Below are 13932 nucleotides of genomic sequence, written 5' to 3'. Positions count from 1 at the left end.
TCAAAACTGGGAGGAAAGCAGAGCCGGGGCTGGGTTTAAGAAGTCAGGAAAACCCAGTCACAGAGCAAAGGGGCTGGGAAAGAGCCTCACCCTCAGACTTAGTGCAGGACATTAAATATTGATGATTTGGGGCCCAGGTTTTGCCACCTTCCGGAAACTTATCTGCTCTTTGCCAGCATGGCCTTTTAACACAATAGACTCACCACAATGCAGGAATTACAGAGCTTTTCTACAGAATGCACAATAGCCCCAGACTAAGGCCACCTCTCTCAAACGTTATTTTCCCAAAGAGATTTCATTAGGCATTAACCCTAAGCTTAAAGCAGAAGAACACACCAAGTAAGACATTTTGTGTGAGGCCCTCTCAGGCCCTGACAATCCCACTCATAGGTAAAACATTAACCTAACAGCTAAGAGAGAAAGGCACAGATCAGAATCTTTACCACTTGCACAAAGCATCCTGGTTAAGTAGTTTTTCAAAAAGAAATGAGACCCATGAAAATAAAGCCCCTTAGGCCTTTCACTGGTGTGCCAGGTGAGATGAGTAATAAGCAATAAGCAACACAGCCTGATTATTCTCCCTCACCTTTGTGGGAGGGCCCTGGGGCCCTTACCTTTGTTTAAACAATTTACAGCTTACTGCTTTCTTGATTAAAATGTTCAAGTGTAAACCACTCCACTTACGGACAGTGGGGCCTGTTATCACCACCACTTCAGAGAAAATGGAGAGAGAGGGAAATCCAGGGGGCTCTCTGGCCTTCACAATCAATTAACAAAACCACAAACAAACCCTCTGTCCCCAACCTGGTGATTCAAGAACATTCTGCAAAGAATACAGCAGTCTGACTCACAGCAGAGAATAAAAATCCAAAACCATAAATATGTGCAATGTAAAAGGAATGGGATGGGTGGATAGGCGATGGATGGACAGATGGATGACTGGATGAATGGAAGGAAGGATGGATGGATAGAGATATGGATGGATGGATAGATGATGGATGGATGAATGAAGAGATGGATGGATGGTTGGAATGATGAGTGATGGATGGACAATATCAATAAAGACTAATCTCAAAAATATAATGCCAAGTGAAAAAAGCAAGCAATGAATGGCATGCCCAGCATGATGCCAGGTATATTTATTTCCTTTATAATCCAGAATCACAATGTTATAACATAGTCACTGATACATGTAAACATAGAACCAGAGACAACAGCAATTCACACTGAATTCATCACCGTGGTTGCCTTGAGGAGACGCCACGGATGGGAGACAAGGAGGACTCTGAATTTATAATTAATGTTTTAACCCTATGATTTAAAAATGACAAAATGTTAACAAATGTCAATCCTGTGTAGCAGATACACTGGTGTTTATGATGTTATTTTTGTGTTTGCACTAAACTGAGACGCCAGGCATCCCTCAGAACCCTGGGCCCAACCCAGCTGGGCTCACTGTAAAGGGCACGAGGGACCTTCTTGGGGTGAAGGAAATGTTCTAATCAGATTTTGGCGATGGTGGCACAACTCAGCAAATTTGCTAAAACCCAATGAACTGTATACTTAAAATGAGTGGCTCTGGTGGTTATAAATTCTACCTTAATAAACTTGTTTGCATTGGAAAAAAAAAACAAAACAAAACCCACTCCCTGAGAGAAGAAGCAGCAGTGGGGCCAGGTGTGGAGGCTCAAGAAGAAAGAAAAGGAAGGTTCTTGGCATCAGCCCTGGACAACCGGAGCTGGAGGCGCCTTTGAGCTTTCTTCAGCTGTGAAGAGGCCAAGTGAGAAACGAGGTGCGGCCTCAGGAGTGAGGTCAGAGTGGAGACGTGCCTGTGGAAGTCGTTTGACTAGAAACGCTGACAAAGGAGGTCTTGGGGTAGAAGGAGCTGGAGCAGACCAGCCGGGGGGTCCAGGGAGCCCCCACCCCAGCCCTGGAGCTGAGTGAGGAAGAGGATTAGAAGGTGGAGAGACAAGAAGGCAGAGTGCAGGGATTCCGGGAAAGGAGTCATGTTTGAACACAAGACGAGCCACGGGCGGCACCCAGAGCTGGCGGGTGCTGAGATCTGGCCGTGCAGAGCCGGGCACCGTGACACCGAGCTGCTTCCTGGGCCTGGGGCTCCCTGCTGTTCCCCTGCCCAGAGCTAAGAAGAAGTTGAAGAGAACCTGGCAGAGCATAAACCCCTCTAGGGAAGCAGGGGCAAACATGCTTGAAGGGGAATTAGGAGGCCACCACTCTAGCTCTCCACGGCCACCCAAGTTGCTAATTTTCTGGAATTGTGGACTCTGCTAACTCCTGGGAGAAGATACATGGCTCTCATCTCTCAAGGGGCCAAGGGTAACGAATTAGATGCATGCATAACAACTGGTTCAAATGGACCTTTTCAAGGTAACAAACAACTTCTGCACCAGCCTTCCAGAACCTTCTCTCACAGCGGATGGCCACCTCACTGTCTTTGAGGACAACAGGCAGCAATAGCGGCTTGCTTCTCAGCTACTGTATAAAGGTAAGGGCTCAAAAACCGTCAAGCCAGATGAATTCATTCCAGATGACTTCAAAACACAGGAAATCAAATGTAAAAAGAAAATACAATAATAATGTGTCCCAGAAGGGCATGACCTGAGATAAAAAGAAAGAAAAAGAGGAGATAAAAATATGAGGTATGAAAAGGTGAGACCTCTTTGCTCTTTGAGTTCTGTTTAGATCCTCGACGATAAGGAGAAGGGCCAGGGTCCCTTTGCAGCCAGGCCTCTCCGACAGTCCATTTGGAAACAGGTGATGGATGACGGCGCGTCCCCATGTCCCCATGAGCTGACGGGGGCAGGCACAGCAGGCACGGGGTGGGGGGTAACCCCTGGCTGCGGTGAAGCTGCGGCTGCTGCCTTGGGGAGGAATTGGGGAGAGAGGGAATGAAGAAAGGCGATAAATTCTTGAGGGCATCAGCATAGCAGCTGAATGCTTTTTCCTAAATGAAATATCAAACTTGAAGATGCATTTATTTAACAAATGGAGGCACTGGCTAAAGCAGAAAGGGGGAGAGGCTCATTTTCCTGACGCAGCTTCCAGCAGGTGGGCCAGGCGCTCCAGGAACTCGCTCAGTCGGTCCTGAGGACAAATGCCACAAGCGACAGCCAGAGCACAGCCACCGGTGGTGGTCCCTGGGAGGGGCAGGGTGGGCATTCAGCCGCCGGACGGCACGGTCAGGCCCATGACATCTCCACACACTGCTTACGAGGTGAGACTCGGCATGCATTAAAAACTGTTTGCTTTAGTGCCAGCTCTGTTCTCACTTCCTCATTCACTGTCCCCAAAAATGTTAATTACAGAACCATAGTTTCTATTAATTTTGGCACAAGACACTTGTTTAAAAGGCCAAGGCCAGTTTAACAGCTTTTGCCAGCATTCACCCGTACAGTAAACCCACTGAGCGTTCGAGATGGTTCAGAGATGAGAAGGAACGGATGCGCTCCGCGCCCCGAGCCCTCCACACACCCCCGAGCCCACCCTGCCAGCCATTCCTTACAGGGGCAAGGCAGTTTGTCAAGAGCTTCGAGTTTCCTGGGTGGTGCTGGGGACGTGCTCCGGGTGGGATTACAAACACCAGAAGTTCTCACTCACGGGGCTGGAGACTTCAGTCCCACCTGGAGGTGGGTTTGGAAGCACCTGACACTCATGGGGGTGACAGGATCCAGAGCACACCTGGGGTGGGAGGGGGACGACCCCAAGGACTTCCCCAGACACTGAAAATCCCAGTGGGTGGGTGCCAGAGCCAGGACGACAAGCTTGGTGAGCTGCAGCCACCTGGGCACCCTGAGGATTCCAGGGGCTGTGCCATGTCCTGGCCTCACAGGGGACCACGGACGCTCTGTCCCGTGTCCCAGCCTCACGGGGGACCACAGACGCTCTGTAGTGTGTCCCAGCCTCACAGGGGACCACAGATGCTCTGTCCGATGTCCCGGCCTCACGGGGGACACAGACACTTTGTCACATGTCCCCACTGAAGAGAGTTCATGCCCGTGACATTTCCATCCTAGCCTCGGGGGCCTTGCTTGTCTGGAACACGAGAACAGGGGTCTTGAGAAGCTTCTGAAGACAGTCGCGCTCCTGAGAGCAGAGCCTGAACCCCCAGGACAGGCAGTCCTTCCAGGGGGAGTGGATGTAATTCCAGGATGGGGGGCAGCCATCCCTCCACCCTCACGTCCCCACGGGGGCCCCCACACTGAGCAGCACACCTGGGGGAGGGAGCTCCACCCCCCCAGATGCAGCAGCTACCCCACACGGAGGGGCGCCTCTGAGAAGGGGGGCGAGGGGCAGTGGCTGTGGCCACGGAATAACAATGGTGGGCTCCCAGTCCCGTGCATTTTGTCGGCCACCCCTCTTTCCCAATGCCCTGCCTGCTACAACAGCAAAGTGCAGTATCTGTGTATTGTGACTGGCAGGCACCCCCCGGGTGAGGACAGGACACTCCAAGTGAGTGGGCTTTGGGGTGGCTTGTACCAGGGGGGAGACGAAAGGGCCGCCAGCTCCTGGGCCTTCCCCAGGCCCTGCGCTGTGCTCAATCCAGAGACCCTTAGTGAAGCGTGTTTGGGCTGAATCGTGTCCCCACAAGACACGTTCAAGGCCTGAGCCCCGGTCCCGGGATGTGACCCTACTGGAGTCTTAGAGGCTGTGATTAGTTGTGACGAGGCTGCCTGGTTGGGCCCGATCCAGTGGGACTGGTGAATTGGACATGGACAGACAGACAGACAGACAGCGAGGAGGTGGCCACGTGACGACCGGGGCACACACTTCACCAGCCCAGGGACGCCCAGAGCGGCGGGTAGCACCGGAGCTGGGGAGGCAGGACGGGGCCTCCCTGCAGGTTTCGAGGAACAGGGCCTGCCCACATGAGGACTGCAGGCTCCTGGTCGCCAGGCAGGGAGACAGGAAATGTCTGTGTTAAGTCACCCCGGGTGTGGGGTTTGCGATGGTGGCCACAGGAAAGGCAGGCAGTGGGTGTGAGCCCACCAGGTAGGTGGGCCTCCGAGGCTCAGACCCCTCAGGCGCAAACCAGGGCTGAGTCAGAGTTGGGAGGAGGGAAGCTGGAAGGGCAGCATGTCCATGACCCCAGGCATGTGGCCTTCCTGCCGTCGTCTCTGCCAGAAGACGGTGCTTGAGCACCAAGTAGGGGACGCAGAACACAGCCCTCCATGTACAGCGGCTCCGGGCATCCACGCCTCCCGACGTGGCCACTTGGCAAATCCAGCCCACCTGGCCACTAAAACGAGAGGAGTCTCTGCCGAAAGACTGTGTATGATGGGGGCCCTCCCAGAAGGCACTGATGGGGGTGCATATCGAGAAGCCCCCTGGCACGCTGTTCTAGTTTGCTAATGCTGACAGAATGCAAAACACCAGAAATGGATAGGCTTTTATAAAAGGGGGTTTATTTGGTTACACAGTTACAGTCTTAAGGCCATAAAGTGTCCAAGGTAACACATCGGCAATCGGGTACCTTCACTGGAGGATGGCCAATGGTGTCCGGAAAACCTCTGTTAGCTGGGAAGGCACGTGGCAGGTGTCTGCTCCAAAGTTCTGGTTTCAAAATGGCTTTCTCCCAGGACGTTCCTCTCTAGGCTGTAGTTCCTCAAAAATGTCACTCTCAGTTGCACTTGGGGTATTTGTCCTCTCTCAGCTTCTCCGGAGCAAGAGTCTGCTTTCAACAGCCGTCTTCAAACTCTCTCTCATTTGCAGTTCCTGTGCTTTCTTCAAAGTGTCCCTCTTGGCTGTAGCTCCTCTTCAAAATGTCACTCTCAGCTGCACTGAGTTCCCTCTGTTTGTCAGCCCATTTATATGGCTCCACTGATCAAGGCCCACCTTGCATGGGCAGGGCCACGCCTCCATGGAAATATCTCATCAGTGTTATCACCTACAGCTGAGAGGGGCTCATCTCCATGCAAACAACCTAATCCAAATGTTTCAACTTAATCCCCACTAATATGTCTGCCCCACAAGATCGCATCAAAGAATATGGCTTTTTCTGGGGGACATAATACATTCAAACCAGTACACATGCTCTGTGTCCTGGCTCCTGGGTAACCGCCCTGTTCTCCCTGCAGCAAAGGGGGGTCCTCCCCAATCACCCCCATTTAAGCCTTCCTGTGCGGGCAGCTCGGGAAATGCCTGGGGTCGGATTCACCTTCACAGGCCAGGCACACTGTGAGGTGCCGGAAACTTGGGGCTGCACCTGGCCCTGTCCCCAAGGGTCCCTGAGGGCCCCGGCTGCAGGACCTACCACCCCACAGGCTGATGGTTTGGGACAGAAGGTGACAGCAGCTCCCTCTTCCGAACATGGAGAACCATTTATAAAAGACCAAGGACGAGTGATGCCTTGGAGCCTGGGGCAGGAGGGTCCATCCTCTGAGACCCTGGATGCCAGACGGGGCCACTGTGATCACCTGGGTCACCTAAGCCAGCTCCCACGGCGTTCCGGGTTGCCTACAGCTCTGGGACCCGCTGGCCTCTGGACAGCATCTGGGGATCACGGACCCTGCAGCCCTCCTGCCTGCCAGGGATGCTGCCTGCCGCTGGGGAGGAGGCAGATGGCAGGACGGGAGGGCTCAGAGCCAGCCCACCCGCCCAGACACATGGGCAGCCCCATCTCCCACTGCGCCAGGCGCTGCCCGGCCCAGACCTCCAAGCGTGTGCCCCTTTCTCCAGCAATGTCCTCCCCAAGGTAAAGCCCTCCTCAGTCCTTCAAGGCCTGGCTCAAACAAAACCACAAAAAGCATGAAGCAAAGCAGGGAAAGAGGAGGCACAGGGAGGAGGGGGAAGAGGAGCTGGGGACCAGGAGAGAGGAGACAGGACGGGGGGAGAGCGAGGAGAGAGGGAGGAGCTGGCCCACCCAGCGCCACTGGGCCTGGGACCCGGGGTGGACGGCAGGCCCCTTCCTGTGCCCCCACAGGTGAGGCTGACGAGAGATGGACGGAAGGACAGACGGTGGAGGAGGAGGCACGGCGGCCAGGCTCACCGTCTGCTGCAGGTCCTGGATGATGATGCGGATGACGAGCGTGTTGGCCTGACTCTCCTCCGTCCTGGCGCCGCCGGGCTTCTCTGCGGTGGCCCGGATGGTGTCATAGATGGTTTCCTCCTTGGAGCTGTCTGACTCCGACCCCACGGAGTAGTCGGAGAAGCTCTGGGCCATCTCGTCCTCGCTGGATGTCGGGCTGCGTGGCATGGCGGCCACCGTCCCTGTGAGGAGTGCACAGAGGAAAAGAAACTGAGAATTATTAAAGCTAAAGAAAGAAATGTCGGCATGGCAGAGTCTGGCACTTGAAGGAGCGGGGCTTGGTGGCATGGCTGCCATCGTGTGCAGAGAATGAACGTTCTCTAAAGGGGGCAGGAAGTCGGCATCTCCCACCTCCTCCCCAGAGGCCAGGAGCAGCCGGGGCAGTGGCCGGGACCCAAGGGGCAGCTCCTGTAAGCTCTGGCCCCTGTGCTGCCCAACGCCACTGCGACACCCACAATCCACCACAAGGACCACAGACTGCAAGCTTTAACCAAAGAGCTGCTGGGGCAGTCTGGAACTTTCCAAGTCAAGACAGAGGCCTCCTCTTGTCTTCCTGAGTTTAGAGCAGCAGGAGAGAAAGAAATGCCGGCTGCAGGCTGGGGTGCTACCAGTTCACAGTCTTCAGTTGCAGAACCATGACAGGTAGCGTGTAAAACTAGAACCACAGGGGCCCCGCCAGACCCAGGAGGAGGCAGCCGTCTCCAGGCCCTGGAATGGACTGGAACCCAAAGTCGTGAGCAGGCTGGAGCTGGAGAGTGGGGTCCCCAGAGGGGAGTGGCAGTTGGGAGTTCGGCTTCCACGTGGGCAGTGGACTAAAGACCCCCTGCCAAGCCCCAGGTCAGGTGGCCTTGGCTTTCGCGAGCATCAGTGAGGACATCCGCCTAACTCTGTGTGGGCCCAAGCCTCTCCGTGCTTGGAGCCAGCACCTGTGATCCCTCCACATCCCGATGGGGCAGGGTCCGGGAAGGTTAGGATGAAACCTGGCTTGAGCTGGGGGTGCTGGGATCTGCAAGAAAAGGTGCTGAATCACACAAGCAATTCCACCTTCTACCTACATTCTGTACAGAAAGTCAAGGTGACGTGCACAAGAAAAAATGCACAAGATGCTCCCAGAAAAAACGGGGCAGCCCTGGGGGTCATGGAACATGGAACACATTTTTGAGCTGTGGCATCTTCTTCCCACGAACTCCACCGCTGAAAGAATGAACGGACCAGAGCCACGCAGGGATGATCTCCGGACCACAAAACCAACAATAGGTCAACGTTTGCATATTAAAGGTTGGCAAGATGCATCACGATTCTATAGATTGTTTATGGAAATAGTCAGCCCCATTCATTGTACAGAAACATTCAGTGGGAGAGAGAAACGCCACACTCAGGAGGAGGGTTGCCTATTGGGAGGGAGGAAGGGGTTTGTTTACCGGGCTTTCAACACCATGTGTGATGTCGGTTCCTTAAAACAGTTCAAGGAAATATGAAAATAATGACAGAGTGGTTCGCAGGTGCTCTTTGCTTGGCCCACCCCTTGGTTGCAAATCTGGAGATCTCATAGATGAATCCAGAACTCTGGCTTTTCTTGACAGTAGGAGGGATCTGGCAAGTCTGGGACCTGGGGCCAGAGTGCAGAGGTCAACCTCCTGAGGCCCGCCGTGCCCACTCAGGTCTGCCCAGGACCCACCCCACCAAGGTGAGATGCAGCATCAACTGATCTCACACCTGCCCGGTCTCCACATTTACCGACCCTCCAGCCCCGGGCCAGGAGTCTAAGCAGCCTGAGAACCCGTTCATTCAGGTGTCTCCGTGTTGACCCTGCACCTGGTCAAACAGGGTTGCACATTCCAGCAAAGGCACAAGTGGGTGTGCGACAAATGCTCACTGAGCACGGCCCAGGGGCCTGCGAGAGCCAGCCGGACACGGAAAGGGGAGACGAGGACGGCGTGGGGCCGAAGCTAACGGCACAAATGTACCCCAGCTACTCCTGATAGGCAGGAACACAAGCCCAGTCTGACTCATTTCCAGACTTTTCCTTTTTAGATAAGTCAAATTTGGGGCAAAAATGTGAAATTTCTAAGCACGAGAAATTGCTTGTTTTTGAATGATCACTTTGCCAGGATCCCCAGTCCCCCCCAGTTCACAACAGGTTCAGGACACACAAGCCCATATTGCCATGTGTGTGAAACCCCAGTGTCCTCTTTCAGGAAAGAACACTGCGGGGTGTTTATGCCAGGGAAGATCAAAACCAGGGTCCAGAAAACAGAACTGAAGACCCAAAGTGGGCAGGCTGTGAAGAAGGGGTCTTGGGTGCCCCCAGCCTCCCCTGGCTACTGAAAGACGGCTTCACCTAGCAAACAGCCTCCTCCCCAAGGGCCCCCTGCCCTTCCCCTTACATCGGCTTCAGACATGACAGTTGCAAATGGATGCCTCGCTCCCAAACCTCAGAGAAGGAGGGCCGTGCGGACCCTGCACCAGAAGCCGCAGGAGAGGACAGCAGGGCTGGGCGTGACCCACCCGGGTCTTTCCAGGGCTGTCCTGGGAGCTCGGGCTGGGGGACGTGACCACCGCCAGGGGATTCAGAAACACAGCAAGCAGTTCAGAGGCCGGGAGAGCATTTAATTACTGACTTCTGGGTAAGGTGCCCAAAACATACAGGGCACCCGGTTACCCTGCTTTCAGATAAGAATATAAACTTCTCACTATAAGTATATCCCAAATATTGGATGGGATATACTTATATACTCATGTCCCAAATATTGGATGGGACATACTTATATTAAAAAAGTATCTGATGTTCATGTGAAACCCAAATGTAACCGGGCACCAGGCAGCCTGCCTTCTGTCTGGCAGCCCTGCAGGGGGGTCCGTCTGTGCATCTCTAAGCCCCAGGTAAAGCACTGGGGAGGAGGTGCAATCCGAAAACCAGAGAAGCAAGGGTTGGGGCAGAGCAGGTGAGGGAAGGTTATTCCCACCCTCAGCACCACCCCCACGCCCCAGGCCACCACTTTCAGTGTCACTAACCTCTAGGGGGAAATACCAAGCTATAAAAACCTGGATCGATAAAGTTCAATGGTGTCTAGTACGTGTTTCTCTCACCAGCCCTGCGGGAACACCTATTAATAATAAAAAAGGAAAACAGTCCCGTAAAAGCAGTTTTAAACAAATGCACAGTATTGTACCGCTAAATTGCTCCAAGAAAACATCAGACCTTAAAGTAGCTCATTGGCCCCTTAATGGCTCTGATGGACAGGAAAAAACTGATTTTCCTACTCCTTTTTTTTTCTTTTTTTTTTTTTTCAGGAAGCAACAGCAAAAATATGAGTTGACTAGGATGGAAGATTTAAAAAACAAAAACAAAAAAAACAACCTCACGGCTGGAGCTACATTTGGACATCACCCATAAAAATGCTGATGTTCCATCAGCCAACTTCTGGTTTACAGAACTTTTTTTAACGAAAAAAAATGTTTAACTCAAATGGAATTGTAAACAGACGCCCTATAAATCAAACACATTAAAATCAAGATTTTAGGATGACTTATCCTAATAGCAGTGGGAACCCCAACGCTGTGCTGGGGCTTTACACTTTTAACCTCAGGGTCAAGGTCACATCTGCGGGACTCCCCACAGCCTCCACGTGATCTGGGAAGCTTGACCCCAACACTGGAGGAACCCAGGTTCCGCTGCACTGTTTGAAAATCGCTGATCAAAAAGATGACAGTGAACCCAGGGGTTGGGGTGCAGGAGGTCGTGGGGTTCACTGCACTTCCAAACCAGAGCAGGTGTGGAGGTGAGGGCAGCTGTCGGAAGGCAGAAGAAATGCACGCCTTTTTTCTTTATGTTTACTTCATCCACCTTTCCCCCTTTCTCCTCCCTGTACCCACACATCACTCGAGAAGCACCCGGAATGCATCGCGGCCGTTCCGGATGTTTCCGCCATAGCAGATCTTCCAGAACAGCACCCCAAATACCTGGAGGATGGTCCGCTCCTGCTCAGGTTCCTATACTGTAAGACCTAAAATTCCAGGTGCTGCCTTTACATCCTCGTGCCTCTCGGAGCCCCAAGGCCCAGCTGTGAGTTCTGCTCCCCCCACCCAGCTAGCGCCCCTATCAGCCAGGCCGGCTGCACCCCACCTGGTCCTTAACCAAAAGGGTTTCCCTGCCCTGCCAAACTGCAAAGTCAGTAAACAAGCCGACCACATCTTCCCGCGGGAACCAGGGGGCCCCTTGCCCTCGTGCCACTACAAAGCCCACCTCCCACAGCCCCTGCTGCTCCCCTGCTCCCAGGTGTGGCCCCCGGTGGCCCTGTGTGGCCAGCAGTGGCCTCTCCACCCCAACCCCGGCCCATGAGTGCATGATATTGACCACCTGCTCTCCATTTTCTGCTCGGTATTGGGTATTACATGCTCGGCTGTCCCCATAACCCCAAGGAGGGACCGTCTCCCTCACCACCGGGAGAAGAGGAAGTGGACAACACAGCTTGAGCCGCGTCTCTCAGGCAAGGCCCAGCCCCAGCTCCCGCAGCATCCCCAGGGATGCAGTTCCCAGCCCTGCAACCGAGAAAGAACCCGGGGGGTGAGCCTGGGGGTCAGACCACCCCTCCACTGTGAGGGCAACGGGCCCGATTTGGGTCAGACACCACCTCTTCTGGGGACCCAGGCCTAGAAGCCCCCAGCTCTGCACCCCGACCCAAGACGTCCAGACGGAGGTGGCCATCCACCCCGGCAGACACGCGGACTGTGGCCGCAGCACACTTGGGCCCCCCCGGTCCCCCATTTAGCATCTCTCCATAACGTTCACCTCAGTCACCAGGGTGATCCTCGGCCCTCACGGACCCTCCCGAAGTGCTTGCTGAACAGGTGCATGAAACAAACTGGTGCAAAGAATCACCGCTATCCGGGTTTTCTTGAATAAAACCTGCGCTACCAGGCCTAACTGCGTCTTTGGTTAATTCAGAGAATGAGATCTTGCGGCTTATTTTTCACCACTAATTGGTATCATTAGCTTCCCTCCTAAATTCCTCTCCCCTGTTCCCCCAAGTCCTTCCCCCAGGCCTAGCTCCCCGCACCTCTGCCAGATCCAAATGCTGACGGCTGCACAAACCCCTTCCTCTCACGCCCAAGGACACAGAATCCGTCCCCAGCCAGTGACAATGAATTATTGCCCAAGCTCCCATTTTCCAACCAGTGTGCTGAGAAGGAATTCCCATTCTCCCTCTCCCTCTCTATTTCTCTCTCTCTCCCTCTCTCTCTCTCTCTCTCTCTCTCTCTCTCTCTCTCACACACACACACACACACACACACACACACACACAATCCCCTGGTCAAACAGGCCTGGGAAATGTAACTGGATTAAACAAGAGTACGAGGTCACTTTGCTACAGAATTTTTCCGAGTCCTTACACACAGTCATCTCTAAGAGAGGGCGGAGAAGGGGCAGGATTTCTCAAAGGCACTTGCCCTGAAACGCGACGAATGTCACCTCCCCTGAGAGCAGCGAGGAGCCATCTCCCGTGGACCCCTGCGGACTGCCCGGCTGGAACCACGTTCTGGAGGCAGCGGCCGGGCCCTGCGATTCGCTCGCGTGGCCCAGAGGCAGCACTTCGCCCAGCACGATCTCCTTAAATATTTGGGTGACTTGCTGCCGTAAAGATGCAAATAGCAGGATTATCTGTATCTACCAAGTGATCTGAAATGTTCTCCAAAAGAAAAGGACCCTGGGGAAAATCCAGACACTCGATATCTTCTCCTTCCTGCCCAAATCAATATCCCCACATCAAAAATGAGCGGCTGCTCCCCTGCTCCCATTAAAACAAATTTAATTAGATGCCCGAATTAAAACAAATGCTTATATAGAGATGAATCGTGGTGCCTTCCTGTTATCTTCTAATAGGATATTGGAGTATCAAGGTCTTGAGCAGGGTTCCAGGTTAAAAAAAGAAGAAGGGTCAGATGGAATATTCATTAGGGAAGCCTACTTCTCTCCAGGCTGCAGAATTAACCCGGGAGTGGGCCGCTTTCTCCATCCATGATTACGCCATCGCCATCTTCCTTGGTTCTGACTCCACCCAGGTTAAGCAGTCGCCTCCTCCCCCAGGTTCTGGAAAGAGTGAGCTTTCTCATCAAGCCACGGGAGCATCTGTCTGGGCTTTTACTACAATGTGATTTCCAGAAAGTCCTGGTTTTGTTACCGAATCCCACAGGCTCCGACCAAGCAGCCTGAACCCAAGCCTTAACCTTTTCCCGACAGGCTCGGCCTCTTTATCTAATACTGAGGCAGAAACCACTCACCAACGGCAGCAAGAAACAAGGGGCTCAAGATAAAACACTCCCTAGAGATGACTCTTGGAGATATGAATGAAATGAGGGCTAAAAAGTTCAAGATTTCCTGTCCCAGGATCCTGCCCCTGCTTGTTACCGTGGAGAATATCAAAGAATAAGGACATGAAGCTCCTAAGTCACGATCAAAACGCTTGACAAACGAGGAATAAAAGAGACCTTCCTTAACTTGATAACAGCATCTACCCAAATTCTGTTATTATAAACAAATGATGCAAACAGATAAGTGGATGAATCATTTAAGGAATAAAAGGAAGGAAAAAAAAATCACTGTTTTCAGATAATACGTTTCTCAACACAGAAAATGCCAGACAATCTAGGGACAAATTATTTAAACAAGTGAGAAAGTTCTGCAAAGATGCTGAATAAGAAATATACAAAAGTGAAGTGAATTCTCAAGTAGAGTCAGAGGCTGTCCTGGAGGTTACTCCTATGCAAGCTTCACCTAGATATGCCAAATGGCCACAGCCCAAATGACCATCAGCCTAAGTCAACAGTGGTCCCGAAAACCCTAAAGAATACCCAGATCTCCATCTGAGACTCCATAAAAGTTTCACTCA

At 53.0% G+C, this 13932-nt stretch overlaps 1 protein-coding gene across 1 annotated transcript in view; it reads right to left on the bottom strand.

Moving 5' to 3' along the window:
* Nucleotides 1-13932, bottom strand: part of SHANK2 (SH3 and multiple ankyrin repeat domains 2) — a 624412-nt gene that overhangs the window by 514400 nt on the left and 96080 nt on the right. The window contains exon 3 of the mRNA XM_037841736.1: nt 7004-7224. Coding sequence (XP_037697664.1) covers nt 7004-7210 — 207 coding nt within the window. The 5' untranslated portion in view covers nt 7211-7224. The remainder of the gene's footprint in view (nt 1-7003; nt 7225-13932) is intronic.

This window comes from Choloepus didactylus, chromosome 6 (genome assembly GCF_015220235.1).
Source record: "Choloepus didactylus isolate mChoDid1 chromosome 6, mChoDid1.pri, whole genome shotgun sequence".
NCBI classification, from domain to species: Eukaryota; Metazoa; Chordata; class Mammalia; order Pilosa; family Megalonychidae; genus Choloepus; species Choloepus didactylus.
This window is presented reverse-complemented; position numbering and strand designations above follow the sequence as displayed.